Source organism: Haemaphysalis longicornis, unplaced genomic scaffold, assembly GCF_048455015.1.
Source record: "Haemaphysalis longicornis isolate Haplotype H1 unplaced genomic scaffold, Haemaphysalis longicornis Haplotype H1 scaffold_12, whole genome shotgun sequence".
In the NCBI taxonomy this organism is placed as follows: domain Eukaryota; kingdom Metazoa; phylum Arthropoda; class Arachnida; order Ixodida; family Ixodidae; genus Haemaphysalis; species Haemaphysalis longicornis.
Window position 1 is genome coordinate 65,290,114 of NW_027526225.1, and position 22,969 is coordinate 65,313,082.

General features: G+C 47.9%; 2 protein-coding genes across 3 annotated transcripts in view; both read right to left on the minus strand.

The window, feature by feature from the left end:
• Dnc (phosphodiesterase dunce) overlaps positions 1-22,969 on the minus strand; it is a gene marked incomplete in the record, with an annotated part of 568,677 nt that overhangs the window by 318,102 nt on the left and 227,606 nt on the right.
• On the minus strand, positions 5,277-7,945 carry LOC144162781 (uncharacterized). The gene is made up of 3 exons (XM_077693438.1): positions 7,519-7,945; positions 6,512-6,605; positions 5,277-6,161 (listed from the first exon to the last, which is right to left on the minus strand). The coding sequence occupies exons 1-3, from the start codon at positions 7,669-7,671 to the stop codon at positions 5,413-5,415; spliced, it is 996 nt and encodes a 331-aa protein (XP_077549564.1). The 5' UTR covers positions 7,672-7,945; the 3' UTR covers positions 5,277-5,412.

Here is a 22,969-nt window from a genome sequence, read left to right on the forward strand (position 1 = left end):
GTGGGAGGAAAGAAGGTAGCTATCCTAATGTCACGATTCCACTGTACTGCAACACCGCTTTGGCTCTCTGTGCCAGACATCTCTGGCAAGCAAGGTTATCGCTGCGTAGGGTGGGGTACCAGGAGTGTAGTTTAGCCACAGTGGGTAGTGTTTCGGTATATACTCTAGTGAGAGTGGACTACTGTGACGGGAACCATTTATATACACGTCCCCCCGTCGACATAGCAGCCACGCTAGTCTACCATCCTCAATCTACCTTCATTCGTCTTAATCCCACTATTATTTCTCATTAATATATCTAAATCCATCTTAATTCACATTATACATTTTAATCCACATTAATCCTTAATCCCACCTCACTAACTATTATTATTAATCCCAAATCACAATTATTATTCCCAATTCACTAATCTGTCCTAATGCATCCTAATCCCCCTTAGTATATCTGGATCCACGATAACCCCACCTGACAAATCATCAGTATCAATCTACAATCAATGATTAGCTAACTATGGTTACCATTAGCCATCTCTTATAAACTTCTGGCACTCTTTGGCTCGCTTCTGACCTTCCTTATGTCCACTTGGGTTTTTGTACCATTTGTGTTGACGCCAGTGTCATTCAAGGTCAAGCTTTCCCTGAGACGTATAGGGATTTCACCTTACACACGCACACGCATGCACGCACGTACACGCACGCACACATAAATCACAGTTTCAGCTCGAGCGCACAAGCACACAGGCACAATAACACACAACCACAAGCACACCAGTACAACAGGAAGGGCACCGTTACAGGATGGCCAAAAACGAATCCGTGTTTGAGAACATGAGCACAATCCGCCTCTTTCACAACCCCAATGCGCATGCGCAATCCCCTAGCGGCCAAGTCCCTAAGCAGTCCAGTAGGGGCACGGCCGGGCTGGAGGAGCGGCGGGCGCGCACTTTCATACGGCCTGCGCTTCGGGTATAGTTCCCACCTTTGACCGCCGCTAGTTCGTGTCGCTGCGGACCAACCCTCGCTAGGGAGCCTACATAGGCCGCGCCCGCGCCTTCGTCGTTTAGGGTGGCGACAGCAGAGCCCAAGGTTTCCTAACGGTGGCTGCGGCGGCCGCCAAACTTGACGGGCCGCCATAATGGGTCCCGGTGCCCGCCCGACCCAGGGAGCCGGCATGCGCCGCGCCTATGGAGGCGCGGAATAGGCTATCTCTAGAACGACCTGCTTCGAAACGATAGTGCGTGGTTAGTGGTTATCGCCAAGCAGCTTTCCAAAAACTTCCTGCTGCTGGGAACAGTTGAGATCGTGGGATCATTCGTTTAATGCGGCATTCACGTCCTTGGTAAAGGCTTGCCAATGCCTCCTTTGGAGGCCCTAGCTGTACGTAGAAGCGCGCGAATACGCGATTTTTTGTGCGCGGAGCTCGATGTGGCGCATAGCCGGTGTATCTTGTTTTTCACATGCAGAATCGTGCTACGGTGCAATTATTTTTCGCAGGTCAGTTCGGTGGCAAGCACGAAATATATCTCAGAATTATCTGCTAATACATAAGCATTCTTCCGACGCTTCTTGCACGAACGTTTCATTTCCTTGGTGGCATTGAAGGAACACGTCTCTTTTAGGGGTGAAGCCCCTTAATGGCTCGGGCTGTGGCCGTCTCATGTCGTCGTCGATGTAGTCATGGCACTAAAACACCGGGACCCTTGTTTACGCCTTACGGTAAAGCGTAACGCGTACTAGGAAAACACACCAGGTCACTCGTTTTCCAATGCCTCGCGCTAGAACGCGCTGCGCTTCAAAGCTGTATCCTTCTACCCCCAACGGTTTCACCTCCGTGGCAAAAACGCCAAAGCGCCGAGGATACACTTGTACACCGGACGCTTCGCTTTTCCCAAGGTTTCACGTTAGTGGAAATGGCCGGGGATTTTATGTCGCCTTACCTCGCCGTCATTCTTAACCCGGGAAGGTTCTGTTTAGGTAATTGCACGATGACGCCCGATTAGAGAGACGGTAATTTCATTTTCAGTTTTTGGCTTTTATATCATTTTTTAATTGTTTTGGCACTATTACCCTTTTATTTTTTATGCACTATTATTCAATTGAATAGGTTGACTTTTCAAATTACGCATTTTTGTGCAGATACAAGGCATTACATGTTATTAGGGTACCCCGCAAATGCTATAGAATAGAAAATATCGGTGTACTAGTAAAGTTTCCGATACAATAAAAATGGCCCGCACAGACTAAACCACTGTTGCCTATAGAACCTCCCCAGCCTATGCTTGAATCGTTCTGCCCAAACTGGGCATCTTAACGTGCCCAATGTGTAATTTAACACGTTTACACACACTAAAAAGAATATTGTTGAGGTGGCAACACAAAATATTACATCTATGGCTGAACATACACGTCATCATGCCTTGAAGCGTACTTTCATTACACGCATAAAGGAAGACAAACTTCACGTAAAATTCTTTTATTGCACTGCTTGCGTGACATGCAGATGCCCCCTTCTCGAACAACAGGCGTACATGGGAAATACAACAAAACACACAAAGTAAATGTGTCCGAGCTAATAAAGGCATCGAATTTCAAGAAGCACTTTACGTAGCAGACTAATGCATGTAAAAGTTACCACTCATTCGTGACTTTTTTCCAATGGAGCTGTTGAAAAAAAACTGAACACACAGGCAACGAGCAAGATTAAAGCCCAGATGGGCTACACAGGTGGACAATGCTGATGAGACAAACGCAGAGATAACTAATGAAGGAGAAAGCAAGTAGAGAAGAATACGGCTTGCTTCACTGATGACAGTGAGAAAGCATTTTACACGTCTGCATAAGTAGTACTTTGAGCAAGGATACATACATGAACCAAAATATTGGGGAATAAATCAATAAGAAAATTCCCCAAGCCCCACTGGGTTAATTTAAATTACCCCACTGAAAATTACATGACATCAGTCGAGAACAAAAACACGTCGTGAGCAACTGACACAATGGAGAGCAACGTCTCGAGAGAAAGGTGCAATGTGAACGAAGGCACACCACTGTTCTTGGTTTTGAATGCCTTTTTCGGGCTGGTACTGAGGAACAGCAAAAGAAAATGTTAGCAGTAAAATATTTTACAGCTATTTTGAACACACTATAATGTAAATTATACAAAAAAGGCATCAATTTTCCTTTATCATCATTGTACGGCAATGAAGTTGCATAGAGTCCTTAACAAAGGCAGTCCTAAATTATGATTGAACGTACCACACCCAAGTCTTCAAGTGTCCTCACATAAAAAAAAATTTATCGCAGCTGCGTACACTCTACGGTTCTAGCTGGCTGCTGAACTACTCCAAGTTTGCCGCAGCACAGGTTTTGCTTGCTGCCCCATTTACTCTGTGTTCATGCTGCTGCCTGAGGTAAATCTTTAGTCTTGTTCGGACATATTTTTCGAGAAGCAGCTTCTCTACAGTAGGCTTGTGCAAACTGCAACATCCCAAGTGCATTTTTACAGACTTCTGCAGGGCACTCAGAATGCTTGAAAATGGCTTTTTCACCTTCATGACTTCACCCATTTCAGCAAACGTTTTGAAGTTTTCTTCACAATCCATCAAAATTGTCATTACAGACATGCTTGGCTGGATCAGATTTCCAGCATTTTTCACGTACTCCTTCAACTGGATGAGGCTGCTGTATTTCCCAGGAGCACTGTCAGTCAGTACTGCTTTACAGCTTTTGCAGTTACCTATAGATTTTAAAACAGACCTCAGAAGGAAACCACCGATGTACGCTACGATGTCGCACTCTGCTTCCGTCAGTCCAATCACAAACAAGTTCTCTAACTCCTCAGCCTGCTGAATGGGGTCTTCCTCTAGCTTTTTTAAGCTTGGGTCAAGCAAGTCAGCCAGATGACTGCTGTCGTCAATGTTGTAGCTCGAAGTCTTAGGGGTGTGTACAAACTGGCTGACACAAATGGCCTTCAGTGCACATTTAACATCATACGCACTTGGAACTGGCTTCTTCAACCTCACAACTGAAAAAATATTTTCTAGGCAATCTTGGATCAACCTAGCAGTGAGGAGGTACAAGTACCCGCGCCTCGCCAGGAGCTCCTCTGACAGGCGCAGCACAACAGTTGTAGACACCAAAAGACCGGCCTGCGATGGCTTCCAGTGTGCAGTTGCTCCCATGTTCATCCGAGTGAATGTAGCACATGCCAGCTGCAATGTCCCAACTGCTTCCTGGTGCTTTGCGCGGTCAAAATGACTTAAAGCAACGATGGGGTGTCGTGATGACATCAAAGTGTACCACTTAGTGACAAGGTCAAAAAACCAGGCAGTTGCTTCAGCTTCCGGCTTCAAGATTTTGAGCTTGATTAGATAGCGAATGGCAGGAGGTGCTTCACGGAACAACTGCACTGCGATGTTTACTTTCATTTTTGCGAAATGTCCATCGCTGACATGAATGTCCGACAGCTTGTTAGCGATTTTGAGGTCATTTTTTTTATCATATTCGAGAACAGCCTCAACATGTTCAAGGGTAACAGTTTTTCCTGGGATGCAATGCTCCTCTGTCGTCTCCTTCCCCAGGGTAAAACTTCCTGAGCGGAGAAGCTGCCCACGTATGTTTTTCAAAACGTGAGCAGGATCAGCCATGAAATACAGCTCCCTACCATCCAAGTGAGGGTGTGGTATAGAGCAGACAGTTTGTGAGTGCCTGTGGCTTGAAAACTCCAGCAGCTGCCACACTTTCCTGTTGGCACTTCCCATGTCACTTGTTACAACAAGAACTCTCAGGGACACCTCAAAACAAAGCGCAATTAAATGAAATATAAGCTCCTTTAAAAGGCTTCCGTCAGTAGAACGACCAGTGAAGTGGTAAGCGATGACCTGTTTCCACCTCGTGTTTAGACCTCCAATCATAAACACGAGGGCATGGTTTGCAACGTTGTCAGTTGACTCTGGAAGTGTCGTACCCCCAAAAAGGCAATCCAGAGAGCGGTCATGTTCAAACCCTTGACTAATTTCCATCTCATCCATGAAGAGGACGCAATCTTTCTCAATGTCTTCCATTGTTTCTGCCTTACGCTTTAGAACATCCAGCACTTCAGTAAGTACACCAGGCAGAAAGCGAATGTTTTGCATTCTTCGAATCAATGTCCGGTTAGATGGCAGTGGGTATGACAGAGACCTGAGCAATTCGTAGCCTGTTGTACCACATGCGTGCTTTATTTGGAGGGCTACGCGTATAGTCTGAACTGACCACTTGCGAACCCTGCCTTTTGTTGTTAGAGCCTTCGTTTGATCTGCAGCAAGAAATGTCGATGATCTTAATGCGTTCAGTTCTTGCTGAACTAACCTTAGTTTCTTGTTTAGACTACGTACTTTTGATCTCGTCTGCTCATGCAGTTTTACCAAGTTTTTACACCTTCTGCTTAAGTCGGCGTTTTTTTTTCCGGAGCTCGGAATTTTCCCGATGCAACGTCGACAATGTGAGAGTTGTGCTGCCTCCAAACATAAATGCAGCTGGCATGGTTGACTGTTCTTGTGGAGGAGTGAGACCTGCATCATTTGCTACGGTGTTGGGAGGGAGCTGTTTCAGAATGGCTACGGATGAACCTGGAGTAGCGTTTGTGTCGCTTGCTAGATTGTTGGCAGACAGGTGTGGTGGAGAGGCGGCTACTGTCTCATGATGACACCCAAACTCACCAGTGCTGTCTGCGTCATTGGCTGGAGGAACAAATGGCAGGGGCACACGCACGGATGTACACTCACACCTGCACTCGGCAGCACTGTCCGCATCACTTTCTAGATTGTTTGCAGGCGGTAGAGGAAATGAGAAATCTCCCAATGCGTGAGCAAGCCTGGACTCAGGATCGCTGGTACTGATGCTTGCTGCCTTGTTGGTGGGCAAACTTGACAGCAAGTGGGCTTCTGGAGGATCACCTCTCGCGAATTCAGCAGTGTCATGAGGAAGAGCATCTGGCTGTAAAACGGCTGCTGAAATATGAGCACTCAACTGAACACCGTGCTCAAAACTCGTTATGTCGCAAGGATCCGTAGGCAGCTGTGGAATGTCTCCAGATGTGCAAACACGCTTGGTGTTAGACGAATTCGCAGGTTTCATGGCAGAAGTGCGCTTCTTCGGGGACTTCCGGTGTTTTGGAGCAGCTGGAAAAAATTAAACATACAAACATTACTACAATAACATGCTTGCCTATGCATTCTCACTCAGCAAACAGTTCCAATACTTATTTTCGTTTTGCAGACTAAAAATTACAAGCAAAATGTTATCACGCACTTTCTTGAATGGTCTGCACCACACAAAGCATATTACTATTCCTTATAGATGTTCTGAGTAAACAAAAATAAGAGCGAAATGCCGCAGTGCAATTGAGGCAATGCATTTAGATGAGTTTGTCTTTTCTCTGAATGACCCAAACTAGATTCACAAATTCAAAGGAAAATTAAAGTTGTGTCCATTTTACGGCTTTATATAACGAGTTCAGATATGTTCTTACCACGATAGGGAAAGAGAGTTGGGACAGCATCCGGCCTCAGCTTTTTCAGTCCATCTTGTCGGTGCTGCTCAAAACTTGAATCTTCAAAATGTGCCTAGAACAAAAAAAGTCAATCTAAACAATAATTGAAAACCACATAATGCATTTGAATTACTCGCTCGAGAGGCAGAATGATCGCTTTCGCGCGTTTTTTATCTTTTGGAATGGAAATTGATTATGCCCTCTAATTGCAGTACGGGAATTTTTATGGGGCGGCTCGCCACAGAAATCTTTGCAGACTTTAGTGACCCCTCATACGCCGTTTGGCAGTGTTGCATGAAAGAATCAATCATATATTCCACCCCCGCACGGAATATCAGCACAAGCAACGCAGGGAACAATTGCCCGTCTACGGTAGGGGGGATTTCACAACACCTACGAGGCGAGTCTACGGTAGAGGGGGAGATTTCACAAAGCCTACGGGGGCGCCAGCCAATTTTTTCGGCGACCCGATGAATATCCAGCCCACGGCAGCTTCAAAATCGATTGCCGAACTCTGAATTGCAGCGCATTCGAAGATTTGGCAGTCGCTCAGTGACCGCTTTTGTCGCTTGGTCTCGACCAATTTTTGTCGCAGTGACGAGAATCGCGTTTTTTTTTTTTTTTGTAGCAAGCGTGAACGGTCCGGGCCTTCCGATTCCGGGGATGTTTTATAACCAGGCTTAGTTTTGAACATTCACGTTTCATGCATGCGTAATCCGGCATAATCGAACCACGCAAAGCATCCACTTGCGCGCACGCTGCATTCGCACGCTAAATTGCCGCTCGGCTACGCGCAGCCGTCGCTGGAAGCCATCAAAACAGCCATGGCCTCCGCTACCGGCGCGCAACGGCGCTGCGGCGACGGAGGAGACGTTGAGGACACGACGGCGCTCGGTGAAAGCGTTGCAGGTGCATAGCACTTACATAATAGAATATAGCTGCAAGTACGCGTGCGAAAAACATGAAGCGAGGTGCAATATACTCACAGCGCAAACACGAGAAGCAGCAGTGGGCTCCCAGCGGTCCCTTTTCACTTGTACGAGCCAGCGCTTTCTTCGGTTCGGGCTGGCCGGGAAGCGGAACATCCGTGTGCCTTTTCTGCAATGGTTCGTACATTGCGGAACGCAACAGCCGGGCATTTTTGGTGCTCACACAACTCCCCACACGTTCACCGAGCTGGCATGGTTACGAAAAGCTTCCCGTGGTCAACAAAAGTCACCGCGAGTCACGGGCGGCAAAGACGCAGCCTTACGCACACGGCGGCAGTGAGCCGACTGGGGCACAACATGGCGCCGTATCGGCCCCGTTGCTATGGCAACGTGTGCTGGCAACGCTGCCCGACGGCGGGAGGCGGCACGAGCTGTGTCAAAGAGTGGCACCACCCTAAACGACGAAGGCGCGGCTTATGTAGGCTCCCTAACCCTCGCCGGTTGACCTACAGCACGCGCGGGGTAGGTAGAGCGGCGGCGCGCGCGCACTTGCCACTGCTCTAGCCCTGCCGTGGCTACACGCGATACCTGTCCGTGTAAATTTACATGTGCGTCATTAAATTAGGCGACTCCACCCCCTTCTGAATTTTCGGTCTAATAGGGTCAAACAGCCTAACATTATCACTCGGAAGCGGCTAATCAAAAAATTGAAAGAAACATTTTAACTCGGGGCACATGAAGAAAAATGTGCGAGGCCTTCATATCTTATCAGCGACTGTATTATATGAAAATGGTGAGACAGGCAAATAAACACGGCACTTTCCGTGACTGAAATATCATTTCTTATTTTTTATTTTTCCTTTCGGATGATGTCTTGGTTTGCACACGCACAGGGCACGACCAGTGACGCCAATGATTTCCCGTCGAGGGAGATAGGGTTATCGCTTAGCTAAACGTGATTCTGCTACTCACGCTCCGGTCGGGCTGAGCGGCCCGCCGGCAGCGAAGCGCACTGTCAAAAACACACAGCTGAGCGCTCGGCCAGAAGCGATGCGTCGACTAACAGAAAGGCGGGTTGGAAGGGCAGAGGGTTGGTTCGAAGCGCCCCCACTGTAAAGAATCTGCTGTATTGGTTCCTTCTTGGGTGCGCAGGCCGTATGAAAGTGCGCGCTCGCTGCTGCTCCAGTCCGGCCGTGGTAGGGGCAGCAGACGACATTCCCCACAGCTCCCGCACAAGCGGGAAGGGGTCGTGGTTGTATTTACATCGTTTGATTTTTTGTGTGTGCTCGTTGTACGCGGAACAATGCCCACAACTTGTGCTGCGTACCGCTCTAACTCGGAGTGCCGAAAAGGGAACAGTGTCGGCTTCTATCGCTTCCCGTCGGCCGCACGCGATCGGCTATGGCGGCTTGCGTCGCTCGCGTCGGCTCGGGTGATTGATCGCTGCTATCTGTGCAACTGCGAATGACAATCCGCAACACAACTTTTTACTACACTATCATCCCTTTTCTCGCATGTGGAACTCTAAGTTATAACTGCCGTTTGAGCGATCGGTGACCAAGTCATCTGCGTAGCCTGTTTCGATGCTTCCGCGCAGGTATCGACATCTCTCGGCCGCTCGGCGCACCGCGCGCCGCGGCGACCGGTCAGCGTAGGCTTGCAACGCGGCAGATATATCTGATCGCCGCTTTTAAAATAAGCCCTGACAACAATCCCTAGCACAATTTTTCACCACACTAACACCTACTTTCTCGCATGTGGAACTTTTTAGCGATCAGATTGATCAGAAGAGCAGCGACAAGCGCGGTTGCTACCGTGGTCTGCGCAGTCGGCGCCGGTTCGAGCCGCTGAGTGTGCCGAGCTGGTAGGCGCGGCCGGCGTGTGCGCGGACTGTTTCCGAAGGCAGAAAACGCTTCACGATTGCTTGATTTATCCATTTCTTGCGAACAAACGCGCAGAATCTACAAATTCAGCTCAGCGATCATCGTAGTTGACCACGGAGCAAAAACAGTGGGCGGAGCGACGCCGACGACGCATTTCATGCGCGCATCGGGCCGTCTCAAATTCACGCGTATGACTAGTCGTGGTGACAGTCATAACGATCAGTCGCATGCGAATAGCGTGTACCAATCGTACATGTGTGCAGCGCTTAAAGGAATTTTGTGAACTGCCGGCCTTTGTTGAGCTGGCGATCGCACTTCATGCCAGACGACTCCAAGCAGTGCTCGCTCTGCTACTCGGACGGCACACGGATCTGTCCGAGATTTCTCTGCCAGCCCTCATTCAGTGATAAGAAGCCGCCTGGTATTATGTGATGACCAGGGGCTGTCATCTTAAGGCGTTATAACACCAACACAGTAGAAAAACTTCGGCTGCTCCTCGCCGTAATGCGGGATTGCCGTGCATACAACGAGAACGCAGCCGGAGGAAACGCCGACAAACCCTACAGCTTCAACTTCCGCTGGGCACGCTAGGTGGCAGCACACCGCAATTAAAGAGGCGGATTAAGAGCGAGAAAACACAGCACAAACACAAGAAGCATGCAAACGGACGCGAGGTTTGCCCAAGCAGACAAGCGCAAGAATGGCACAAGATAGGAAGAGCCCACCAGCCCGATCAACAATCGAATTGCCGTGGATTAAAGCGCGTACACACAAGCACGGGAGCATTCACAGGGGGAGGAGGAGAAACGTGGGAAGGCCAAAAGTAAATTTGGGATCGAGCACAAGCTCACAAGCGCAGAAGTGCACGCATGCGGGGCGCGATCTCGGCGATACATTCGACAGAAGAACTCGAGCACACAAGTATTACAATACCACGCACGCTGGCCGGCTCTACTGCTAATACGCTGCAGCACGAATGGCAGAGTTTCATATTACTGCGGAACCGACATTGTAACATTTTCAACATTTGTAACAGCTGTTGCATTTTCGAGAGGGAAATTTTAGCTTATAGAAGACTGAGGCATTGAAATTACGCAACCTCATTACTTTTATTTTCGGAAGGAAGCAAAATAATAATAAAGAAAAACTTCGCTTGAATTGATTATCAAGGAACGAGAATTTTACGACGCCATAAATTGTTAAACACATGCGGCACCGAGTAAGCTTAAGCTAATCTAAGCATTAGAGAATATGAGCTTTCGTTCGTTTACTCCAGATAAAGTTAATGCAACACTGGCAGCTGCAAAGAGTAACGAAGAGAGGGCATCAATGCAGCGCAAATTACAAAAAAAAAACAAAAATAAAAACGAAAGAGCGCACACAGACACGATAGCGACGCCTTTCTTCCCTTTCAGCCACTCCGATGTGTTGAACGGCTGTTGACTGAAGCCCGGCAGCGTTGTTTGGGGCGCAAACAACAGCGCGTCAGAATGCCTCTCCACATTCGATACCCGTCCTCTTCCGCACCATCTTCCTGCGCACTTTTATCCTTACCTTCGCCGTCATCTCAATGCAAACAAAACTCGATCCAATTCAATCATAGAGTTCCACGCGCATTCTTTACACCCTGCGCAAGCGAACACCCCTCGCGTGCCATTCACATCAAAGTCGAGGTGACAATAGCCTGAGGGCGACCGAGTAATGATGTTAGCCACCTCTATGCGGCGCTGCACCTGTCAGGCCCCACGCCGTCCCGGATAAAGGCAGTCCCGGATAAAAGCTGCGCCCTCGAGCGGAATTCCCGGGATACTCCATCAACGGACGCGGTGCATATGGCTTAGTGGGAAGGCGTAAAACCGCTCCGCGTAAGGGGCTGCCGCGAAAAAAGCCATCGTTGATGAGCGCAATTTTCACCGACAGCGTGCGCCGGCTCAGCAACCGTCAATACAGCGGGTGTCATCGGCGCGAGGCGTCAGGAACGCATAAAGTTGGTAATCAACCATTTAGCCTCGAACCCAGTTCGGCGGATGAGTAAAAAGCAGAAGCCATATATGCTTTGAGAGAGAACTAACACAAAATAGATACAAGATGGCGATGGAGCAAGCAGGATCACCTTATGCCCCCTATAGTAGAGCAATATTAGATCGGATTCTGAAATGGACGTGTCGATAAGATTTTTTTTCTTGTACGCTTCTTCGTGGATGAAGTTGTATTAGTGAAAAAAAAAATGAAACGAGTAGCTTCAAAGGAAAAAAAAAAAATTCGCATAGCACCGAAAGTTTTATTCAAGCGTACTCTCTCTTCAGTTTCGTGCTTGAAAGACAAGCCTCGTGAGAGAGCAAAGGAATTTGCGTATATTGAAAGCACAGCACCGCAGCTATGGATGTTGGGAAAGAGAAACCACTTTAAAGTCTAAAAGCACAGTCAAACCTCTTATCGCACCTTGCTTGAATGTTTGTTGAATCCTTTAGCAAAAAGGCTTGATTTTCTCTTAGGAACAAGCTCCTGTTCGAATTATTTCATTTACTTCTTTTTAGATGTGTTGCGGATTGTGTTATAAAAAACTAAGGAAAGAAAGACATACACGCACACAAGAAAACCAAGAAAAGATGTTCAGTGGGATCAAGTACAATCATGGACAAATAAAACGCGAACATAAAAAAAGGAACGAGAGCACACAAATAGCGCGATTTCTTTCCATGCAAGTAAAAACTAAAAATGACGCGTGGCTTAATTACAAAAAATTACGCCCACCTCCCCTCGCGGGAACCCTGGTGTGATGCGACGCTGAGGGGGGTTCAAGCGCCTGCGGAGAGCAACCGTCGACCGAAAGGCCGCCGGAGAGCGGCACACCGGTTATATGCGCAGCGCGCCCGAAGGAGAGGAGACCGCGGAGAGAGAGAGTGCCGCGGCTATGACGCAACACAATCCAACACAATCCACTTTAATCCAATCCAATGCAAATCCAATCCAAGTCAAGCCAAGCCAAGCCAATCCAATCGAATCCAATCCAATGCCCCTCGCGAGAGAGTGTTCGCTATCGGAGAGGAGAGGGGGAGAGTGGCTGCGGACAACAACGGACGCACGCGGACAACAACGGACAACAACGGACAACAACAAGGACAGGGCTGCCGACAAGAGATGCTCTGAGCGTCGCATCTGCACGTACATCAGCCTTTGCGCTAGTCTGGCTGCCTACATGGCGTTCCTTGGCCGTAGACGGCGTTGCGCTGTAAACACCCACACCCTGTTACTAAAAGAACAGCGATATTACGTTTATAAGTAATCTTCGTTAGGGGTGGCAATTCTTTCATAAGATTTAAAATGCGAAACGGTATGCAAACTTCACTTTAAGGCAACAGCGCCTTGGTAACACAACCAGCGAGTGATCATCAACTGCCATCGAGAGTATCGTGTAACACGGCAGATTCTGCACATCATTTGAAGTCAGTTGGCACAGGCGACAGTCTTTGTTTGGCTACTCAAGCGCAGAAATTTTGGTCTATCTCTATGTCTGTCTCTCTGTCTGCGACTGAATTCAGCCACCCGGCCAAAGTGAAACAAAATCTGCGCAATCTTCTTAGTTACGTACTCACAGCCAAATCAAACATCAAAGTCCGATGTCAATGTTCAACTTGTCAAAATTGTTGAGCAAAAACAATACATTACGCAAATATGACAGAAAATCAATACATCAGTGATATTTGCAGTGTTCCTTTATTTAAAAATTCATAGACGCTTGGTTTTTGCGATAGCAAATGAAATACTACAAAAAATTTCACTCCGTCGCCTGCTGTTGGCCGCGCAACTGTAGGTCCTGCGGTGGTTTAAGAAATCAAACGACAACAGCGATGAAAAGTTCCACTAGATAGGTTCCACGTTCTGCTTGGAAGGCACGTGGTGTAGGGCAACGTGGTTTATAAACGTTGGAGCATAGGGTGCCTCGATTCACGCGCGTCTCCGCCGTGCGGCAGCGCTGGCATCGAGGGGCCCGGCCTGGAGCAGTGGAGCGCGATTAATTTAAATTGACTTGAGCAACCCTCTGGCGTGTTATCTTGTGGGAACGAGACGGGAGATTAACAGCGTGAGAGGTGAGCGGGAAAGAGAAGGGAGGCACTTTACTTGGCAGGGGCGCCAGTCGACTATCGTCTTTTGTCAACATTTGCAACGAAAGGAGCTGATACGCGGGCATTTTTTTGAGTCGGTTGACAGTCTTTTCCAATGTGCTTGAAGCGCGGGAAGAAAAAAGGTATAGAAAAAAAATTATGAAATTTCTTTTGATACACGCATACGAAGGATCAACATAAATATAGTGCACATCGACACTGCAGGACACATCAACTTACTCTAAGTTGGTCGGAACCATTGCGTCCACAGTTCTATTCTTTGCATAACATAAAGATGACTCGGGAAACAATTTTGCGACGGTTGGATAAACTCCTCAAAAAGCGACTCCAAAAGCCGCACATGGGTAGCTGACACACATGTGAATAGATCCCGCAGTGGCTGAGTGACTAAAACATGGTGCTGATGAGCTCAAGGACGTGTGTTCGATACCGGTCGTGGTGGCCGTTTTTCTCATATAGGAGAAAAACGAAAACGCCCTATCGTTCAGATTTAGTCGCACGTCAAACATCAACAGCTAGCCGAAACTATTGCCGAGTCCTCCGTTAGGGTGCGCCTCATAGCCAAGTTGTAGCTTTGGCGCATTAAATTGAAGGATTTGAATTTGACATGTACGCGAACCGTCCTTAAGTGTGAGAGCCAGTGCACGTTCAGTGCCCGTTCAGTGCAAAGCCAGTGCACGTTTAGTAAGAACGACATTATTTCATGGGAAAATTTATGAAACTTTGTACAGCTTATTTATCTTTTGAAAGGTGGCACTCGGTTATGTAAGTTTTGTGACCTAGAACTGGCCCATCTTTTCGTCGTTAACATGATGATGATGATGATGATGATTTCTATTGGTTTCCCCTTTGTATCGGGGTGATGACATGTCATCTGACCAAAAAGGACTAATATACCTATGTTTTACACTTTTGGTTCAATACTAGCGCTGCTTAGGGCAGGCACAAAAAGCTTATTAGGCACAAAATACTTTTTTTTTACCTGTTACAGGTGGTAACTGTCCTAGGCAATATTCCCCTCTCTGCGTTTCGTCCACCAGCATTCTAATCTTCTTTTCGTCCCCTCGACAGCCTTGAAGTTAACTTCCTCTGTGATACCCTTAAATCCTAGGGCTTCTGAAAGCCCAATATTCCCTTCATGTAGATTTAGATGGATACCCTCACATTCTAACACGATGTGCCGCATAGTTTCTGTTTCTTTTCCGCAGACCACGCATACCCCATCATTTTGTGAATACTTCCCCACAAAACTCTTAGTTCGCAGGCAACCTGCTCTAGCCTCAAAAAGCAAAGCACTGCCCTGGGAATTATCGTAGAAATTTTCCTTTCTGATGTTCACCTTCTCAGCCCTGTACATCTCTAACGACGTTTTAGCTTCCATTTTTTCCCTCAATTTATTCGTTTCATCTTTGCTGCCTTCAAGCTTCCCTGCATCACAACTGCGCGTGCTGTGAAGCATCCTCTAAAGGCAAAGCCATAGGCAGTTGCCAGCCACTCCGCTGGCAACTGCCATTAGTTTCTTCGCACTGAGAGACGAGCAAAATGCTTCGTGTATCCACTTTTTAAGTGCAGAGCACTTTAGGCACTCTCCCTGTCGTCGTAGCTCGCTGTAACGCTCGACGTCAAGCGACTGCCGGAATCAGGTGGCGCAGCCAGATATCGGACCCAAGTAGAGCCAGGCGTACCGTCGTAGGGCATCCCGCAGAGGCTTCGCAAACCAAGCGGTTTAAATAGTAATAAACGTTCTGAACTCGTGAACAGCTGGCGCTTGTCGTACATCTCCCTGTTCTTTAGCGCAAAGAAAACTGCAGGTAAATTTGAAGCAAAATATATGTAATTAACTGGCAGCACCCACGTTCATTTAGTCATGAGCGCTCGTTGGGTTTGGTTTTTACGATAGTAAGCGAAAAAAGGTGGCAGTGTAACGCCGGCACGTGTGGCAGGAAAAGCAAGCAGAAAAAGACCAGAACTCCCGGTGGCGCTGTTTCAGCCAGGCGGCGCGCGAGCACTGCGGGAGCGGGAAATTTGAATTGCATTGGGTGGTAGCAGCGAGCGGATAACGGCGCTACAGCCCATTATGGCGAATTACTGTTCTGTACTTCCGACAGCTTTCAGGTTGAGTGGAACGGCTTTAATTTTTTATCATACTGCGCGCTGTTAAATAGCAGACGACGCAGAGTTCACAAAATTCGCATGTATTTTGTAGTTTGACGCCCAGCACTGAATCAAAAGGCATATTCGGTTTGCTTCGACCGATCCTTTCCCCTTCTACGACTGTCAGCTTGCAAGTAACAGCAGTGAACGGATGAGAAAGATACCACGCACTGGTTTACAGCGACGAAAAATCGCACTTCCCCGCTGTTAGCTTTCCTCGCAGTCTCGCAAAAAAGGCCCACTGAATACTCGGTTCAAAAATGCAGCCGTGAAGCAAAATGCCATAATTTACAGCGTTAAAATAAAGCAAAACGGGAAGTCGTCTTTCTGAGAGCAACAACGTATGACTGAGTAGCAAGACGCGATGGCAAACGAAGAATAAGGAAATGGCGCCTCGATACATTCCAGCGAAATACACGACACGGCCCGCATCTTAGTGAGGCATACTTTGTGAGTCGCTTTTTGGTAAGTAATACGACGCACCAGCAGGATGCTTTGAAAATCATGAGCGCACCCACCCACCCGTACGAGTACGGGAAACATTCTGTCTATTCGATAAAAGGCGTTATTCTCTTGGGAGTTTGGCTGAGATCGACGCAAAAAAAAAAAAAAATTCCCTTGAAAAATAAAACGTCGAAGAAAAGTAAAAGCTTAGGAGGCCCGTATCGACAGATATTTGTTTTCTTTTATTTCGTTTTTTTTGTTTTGTTTTGTTAGGGCGTGCAGCAGAGATGTAGAAACTAAACGATCGATATTTGTAGGAGTCGCCCGATAGCGCACGTAGAACTTGATGTTCTCTGCTCTGGCGCTAAACTCGTACGGAAGGCGCGACATTTACTCCGGCACTTTGGGTCAAAATTTGAAACTCGTGATATTTGGAAAGAACGCTGAGAGTGGAATCTCGGAGTTAAAGATAAGAAGCGCTTTACTGGAAAACATACTCTTTCGAGGCCGAATTCTATGAAGACGTTAAAAGGGGGCCATAACGACGACTCATTTGCTAAGTTCACAATAAAGACGAGAGGAATTCATGTATGGACACTCCAATAGCTGGTTTTAGGAGGACTACAGGTCACGATGGGAAAGAGGTACAAATAGAGGGGAAGGGGTGAATATAAAGAAACAGGTGGTTTCAAAAGGCTCAGTTCGTTGAGCGCAGAATGAATGAACCAGTTCTCGGTATCTTCAGTGACAGGAGGGCTTGATAGTTAAAGATGATGTGTATGTATTCAGTACAGCTTTATCCGGCGGAGGCCACATTACAACTTTAAAGGGGCCCTAAATAGGCTGCCAAATGTTACGATTTTGCGTGCGCAGTCACTGGAGTACTATCCAAGGAACGTCATACCGCAAAAATTGTTTAAATTCGTTAAGTATTAGCCGAGTTATCGCTCATTAAAAGGGGCCACCCATAAGGCCTGGGGCTCTCCTCCTCTAGTAGCTCCTCCGAAGCACTGTGGAAGCCGCGACGTCATCGACCCGGCGCAAGACCACCGAGAGAAACAGGGCAATCCATCACCCTCCTTGATGTACGTGCAGTCATTGGCTGCGCCAAGCCCTGCGCGCGCTTTTTTTTTTTAGCACTCGACGCGCATGCTCCGCCCACCAGATTCCGGTTGCACGGTGAGCGCTGTCGCTGTAGTTCGCGTTCGCGGCGCCGCACTGGGCAGTGTCTCGTGCGTCATAGAGGCGCGTCAGAGCCGGAAAGAACTGCGTCAGAGCGCGCAAGTGTGGCGGCAAGGTATGGTTGGTGAGCCAGGAGAGAAAGTGAAATCTTTTTTTCGTGTTTGTGCGGCCCCTGCTTTACGCAGAGGTGTAATATTTGGTACACGTTGTCGTGAAGGGGTACTCTAGCGATTGCGCGATTGAAATGGCGACCTTCGGAAGCCTATTTAGGGCCCCTTTAACTCTCGCTAGACCGGCTTTATGCGAGCGAGCCAGCGAGGGAGCGAGCGAGCGAGCAACCGAGCAAGCGAGCAAGCGAACAAGCGAGCAAGCAAGCAAACAAGGAAGCAAGGAAGCAAGGAAGGAAGGAGGGAAGGAAGTTTGTTGAAGAAAGACTGGAAAGTTAAGTGGAAACTGAGATAATAGAGAGTTTTAGCAGTTCTTCCGTTCCATCCGGTACGTAGTTAGCGTGTTGACCGGGACCCGTCTGGGCACTCGGGCATTCGTCACGGTAGGTGGATTAGTTCCGCTGGCCTGCCTTCGCCATGTCCGCGGTCTACTCGCCCTTCCTCCTCTCCCTTCCGCTCGCGCAGGCGCAGACGGGTCCCGGTAAACCCGGTAGCAACGTACGTGACGGAACGAACGGACTGCTAAAACTCTCTATTAGAGAGTTTTAGCAGTCCGTCTGTTCCGTCGTGTACGTAGTTACCGTGTTGACCGGGACTCGCTTGGGCACTTGTGCATTCGTCGCGGTAGGGGGATTAGTTCCGCGGGCTGGCCCTTGCCTTGCCCGTGCATTCGCCAAGGTGGGGTGCGCCTGCTCGCTCTTTCTTCTCGCCTTTCCGCGCGCGCATACGCAGTCGGGTCCCGGGAATCATGGTAACTACGTACACGACGGAACCGACGGACTGCTAAAACTCTCTAATAGTTGCCTGTCCGTTTGTTGTGGATGGGGGTGTTATTGAGGGTACATTCGATGGCCAGTACAAACTGGATCCGATAAAACCAGGTGCAAAAATAGTTGTTAGTTGTTCAGTAGTTAGTAAGCGCTCGTCCTGTGTGGTTCCTCTTTTTGTCCTGCGTTTTTCTGCGCTTTCAGTCGCTATGACCCGATACCAACTTGCCCATTTGTCGGTGCTCCTTAAGAATAGCTACTATTGTAGATGTTCCGTCTTCTGAAAAATTCAGCTAAAACACGTCAGGTAAATTGTGTTTTGGGATTGAAGACAGAGCTTTAAACCTTTCCGACGACAAGAGAGAGAGAGAGATAGAGATCGATAGATAGACAGATAAATATATATATATATATATATATATATATATATATATATATGTATATATATATATATCTATATATATATATATGTATATACAGAGAGAGAGAGAGAGAGAGAGAGAGAGAGAGAGATAACTTCGTTTGAAGCGGCCCATGTGCGCGATGCCGGAAATGAGGTTTTGGTGGGCCGGTAATGCGCTTAGACGGGCACCCCGCCGGAGTCATCGGTTAGCGAAAGAAGCTGCGTAAGCGCGGTATTAAAAGCGGAGAAATTGCCCCGGAAACCCGGAAAAAAGTGCCATATGTGTCGCGCGGGGGAAGAAATGGCCCCACGTGGAAATAAACAAGCAAACGAACAAACAAAAATGAAGTGCGCATCGTGCAAAATCGTGACCGCCACCCATTCGACCCCGTCACGCAACATGACGTGGTCCAAGAAGGCGCATGCCGTTACGGGGTATAGGTCAACGATAGTGAAATTTTATGTTGATCAATGAAACTGGCACAAGGCCTATGGTTTCGTCTCATTTAGTGAGTAATGAATGACTCCTGCAGACAATTAACTGGACGACAGAAATGAAGCGAGGAGACGCACACAAGCCAATTTACTGGACGACAGAAAAGAATATTAGTGACACATATTAGCGTGTGTCCCGCTAGCGTGTGTCACGCATCTTCTTTGCTGTCGTCCAGAGTTCACTAGAGTCATTAATTCTTTAGTCACCAACCATGTTGCTCAACACGGCGCTATAATTGATTGTTTTCCCCTCTCAAACCTGTACATACTCCAGACGAATACTGACCATGGTACCGAACAGTAGCGTATGCAGGATATATGTTCTGTAGCGGGAGTGGGGGGGAGGGGGGGGAGCAGGCACTGAAAAAAGGTAACGAAGTTGATGTTGACGGGGAAAAAGTCGGATGTTTTATAGACATTTTGTTTTCTTCAGGGGAATAAATCGCTGGTAGTTGTGGTGAGAACAGCTGTCGAAGACGTGTAGGAATAATTATTGCACCACTGGCGAGAAAAACAATTAGCAGAAGCAGTTATTTGATGGTCGGCAGGAGCGGTGACATCGTTAGATCCCGAAGTGCTTGTAGGTGGACGTAGTAGGATAGGGTCAATGCATTTTCGTCATCATCATCATCATCATCACCAGCCTATCTACGCCCACTGCAGTGCAAGACCTCTCACATTATTATCCAATTACCCCGGTCCTGTGCCAACTGTGACCAATTTATCCCCGCAAACTTCTGATCTATTTTGAAATGAATTTATTAGTGGCGCATTAGCGGAGGTTGTGTAAGCTAATCGCAGCAGCAGTGCTATCTTCAGGCGCGGGCAAGGTCGCTGGTTTCAAGAGCGCAGTAATATAAGTTTGATAGTATGTTTATAAATAACCGCATCTAGACTGTTACGACACAATAGAGTTGATGGCTACTCGAAAGCAGTTGACGACGAGGAGTTTATAGAATTCCGTCCTGTTCCTGCTAAAGCCCGCAATTCCACAAGGAATAACTATAGCATCACTACCTCAATGTCGGAGTATCGCAAAGTCGTCGCGGCATTGTGCAGCCCGCTAAGCGGTATTTTCGCATCGCTGGTTTGAATAATCGCTTGAGAAATTTACTTCTACTGACACCCAGAAATTGTGCGTAAATGTCGGACTTTCGCTGCGAGCGCAAGAGACAGCCATTCTGCCTGTTGCCAGTGAGAACGTCTGAGAACGTTCCCACTGGTACAGTGTACCAGAAGAGAGAGGTGTGTCGTTCGGGGCCGATTGGGGAGGTCCCTTTTGCGATGAAAATTTGCGCTGAGGAACTCCTGTTGTGAGCAGCGCCCCTGTCGGCCGCTGCTTACCAGCTGGTTTCAGAAGTTTTGTTTGTCAAATTAATCCTTATTTATTCCCCTAAATAGTCTCAATTCTTTATTTCATGATTTAAAGTTTTGTAAAACCCGTAAAATAACTGTTTACTCTGATTTAATAACTTATAGGTGGCGCTGGCTACAACAGGAGTTGTCTGGGGAACGCCTCCGCTCTATACAATTTCATCGCAAAAGGGACTCGCGCTTTCCATTGGTTTTCCCCTGCACGGCACACCTTACTCTTCTAGAACATTGTACCACTGCCTTCGTCCCCGATCGGGAACGTCCCCGACCACCGTACAACTCACTGGATGATCTGTATTCAGTGCAAGCTGTCTTCGCCAGCTGGTATTGGACGTTTCCATGTCCGGATAAGCTGCCATGGGTGCCGATCTGCCCCCGCCAGGAAGAAAGCCAGACGCTTCATCCGCTCTGCCACACATCAAAAATGTTTGGTGTCTTCTGCTGCAGATTGTTCCACCTCTTGGCGCGGCCGGAACTTCAGCCCGAGCGCTTCTACCAAGCTCGATTCCGGCTCACGACGAAGACATTTGGCCCCCGACAAGCTTTCGAGACTTAACAGAAAGTGAACAGTGATCCTCCACAGGGGAAGATGTTCGATAAGCAGCAGCGAGAAACGTTTGTGCCTTGTGTAAAAGGAGCCGTGTAACAAGCGTTATGTCGGTCAAACAGGCCACGGATTAAGGTGATGAAAGGCTACGCGAACACAACAACGACGTATCAAATGCTGTCAGTGGTCATTTGGGCTCGCATTGGCTCCGGTGCGGCTGCAGGCCGCGTTTTGAACAATGCACGGTTAGAGGCTACACAGAAAGAAGACCACCTGAGAAAGTATAGAAGCCACGGAAGTTCATAGATTAGGTGGCAAGTGTACCAGCGTTTCTTCTGTATCACTGTCAACAAAAGAACTGCGCTATCTATCGGCTCTTGGCTGATAGTTGTAAATGGCTTAGTGTTCCAAGTGAAAATGCACAATTCTTTAAGGCTATCTTTTAAGGCTCCCTGATATCTTCTTTGTGTTACAATGATCAACATGCTAGTGTATATAATCGGTGTTGTTTCAAAATAAAAATTTAGTTGATAGTAGCGTTTTATCTCGTCTACGTTTTTTTTTTGCTTAATTCTCCTGCCCCCGTGTTAGTTTGCGCTTCCCGCCGATGCAACATAGAGCCAGCCCAGTTTGAAACAATTATACGGACTGCAATTAGCATCCGCTTCCTTCGAATAACACCAGTATTATCCCTTCATTCCCACTCAGCTTAACACGCTGGATGAGCTCGTTCGCCGACGTCATTCAGCTGGTATGCGCAAAGTTTTGTCACGGCAGCCTCGCCTTTGTTTATTTGCCTTGGCTAACCACCCGCGTTTCACCCCCCACGCCGCGTAATCAGGCCGCTTTGTCGCCACCAGAACGTGACGGACAGCAAACCACTCATTCGAATCCGCGTTCGAACGTTGGCGAGCATAGATATGCATGTCTCGGGCATAACATTTCCGGCAGCTGAGACTCAGCCCCCGTTGGTACACGGCTTCGCGCACGCTGGGGTGCACGACAGCGCTTCGTGCAAAACCACTTTTTGTAGTACTCAGCAATCGTCCCCGGCCTCCTCTTTCCAACTAAGCTGAGGACCCGAATGACCAGGCATCCCGCTTCGCACTACAGGCAGGGAGTGAGTGGCGGATGAGTGTACACGCCGTGGTTTTCTCCTTAGTGTGCTTAGGGTTCCTTTTTTCTTAAGGGACAGTGAATAATATAAAACGTCATGGGAGACCCCATCACCTCTCGTATTTAAAGCCAATAGTTTAGAAGGAAGAAATTGAGCACAAATCTTTTTAAGGCTATATCCTTACATCTCTGTTTCATAGAACGCGTTGCGAGGAACGAAAAGTAGAATAGCGACCCGGGAAGCGCACGACGGAAATGGGAACAGCAGCGCTGGAAGAGGGTACGCTGCTGTTGCACGTGCCGATGAAGGTACCGGCTGGGGCGAAAAAAAGGAAAACCTCGACGTGGCACCTCTTGCAACTCCCCTTTCCCCGTATACCAGAGGAAGATACTGTTCACAAAGCACTAGAGGTGGGCAAGCCTACAACGGCGCGGGCGAAGGGCGAAAGCTCTCGCACATCAAAAGTGCGCCAAAAAACTTTTGCTTGAAAGTGTGTTGAAGCTATCGTCATACCTTCAAAGAGCCAAATCGCGAACGAAGAACGAACCGATGCGACGCTTTTTCCCGCACTACACGGAAACACGCATCTACGAACTATCTAAATGTGTATCAACACGTTGCTTATGAGATAAAGGTGTACTATTGTACTCTTTCTTCATGCTCAATGCGTGTATTGTCTTATCTAGAACCGTTCCTTTTTCGAAATTTTCAAGTAAACGTTTTGCACAATTGAAGGGGCCCGGATTCACGCACGCGCTGTGTGTCTAGAGATCTCATCAGGGCTTTTCGCTCGACCAACCGGTTTATGGGGAAACGCACTAGTTTTTTGACAGGGCGCCTTCGGTCCC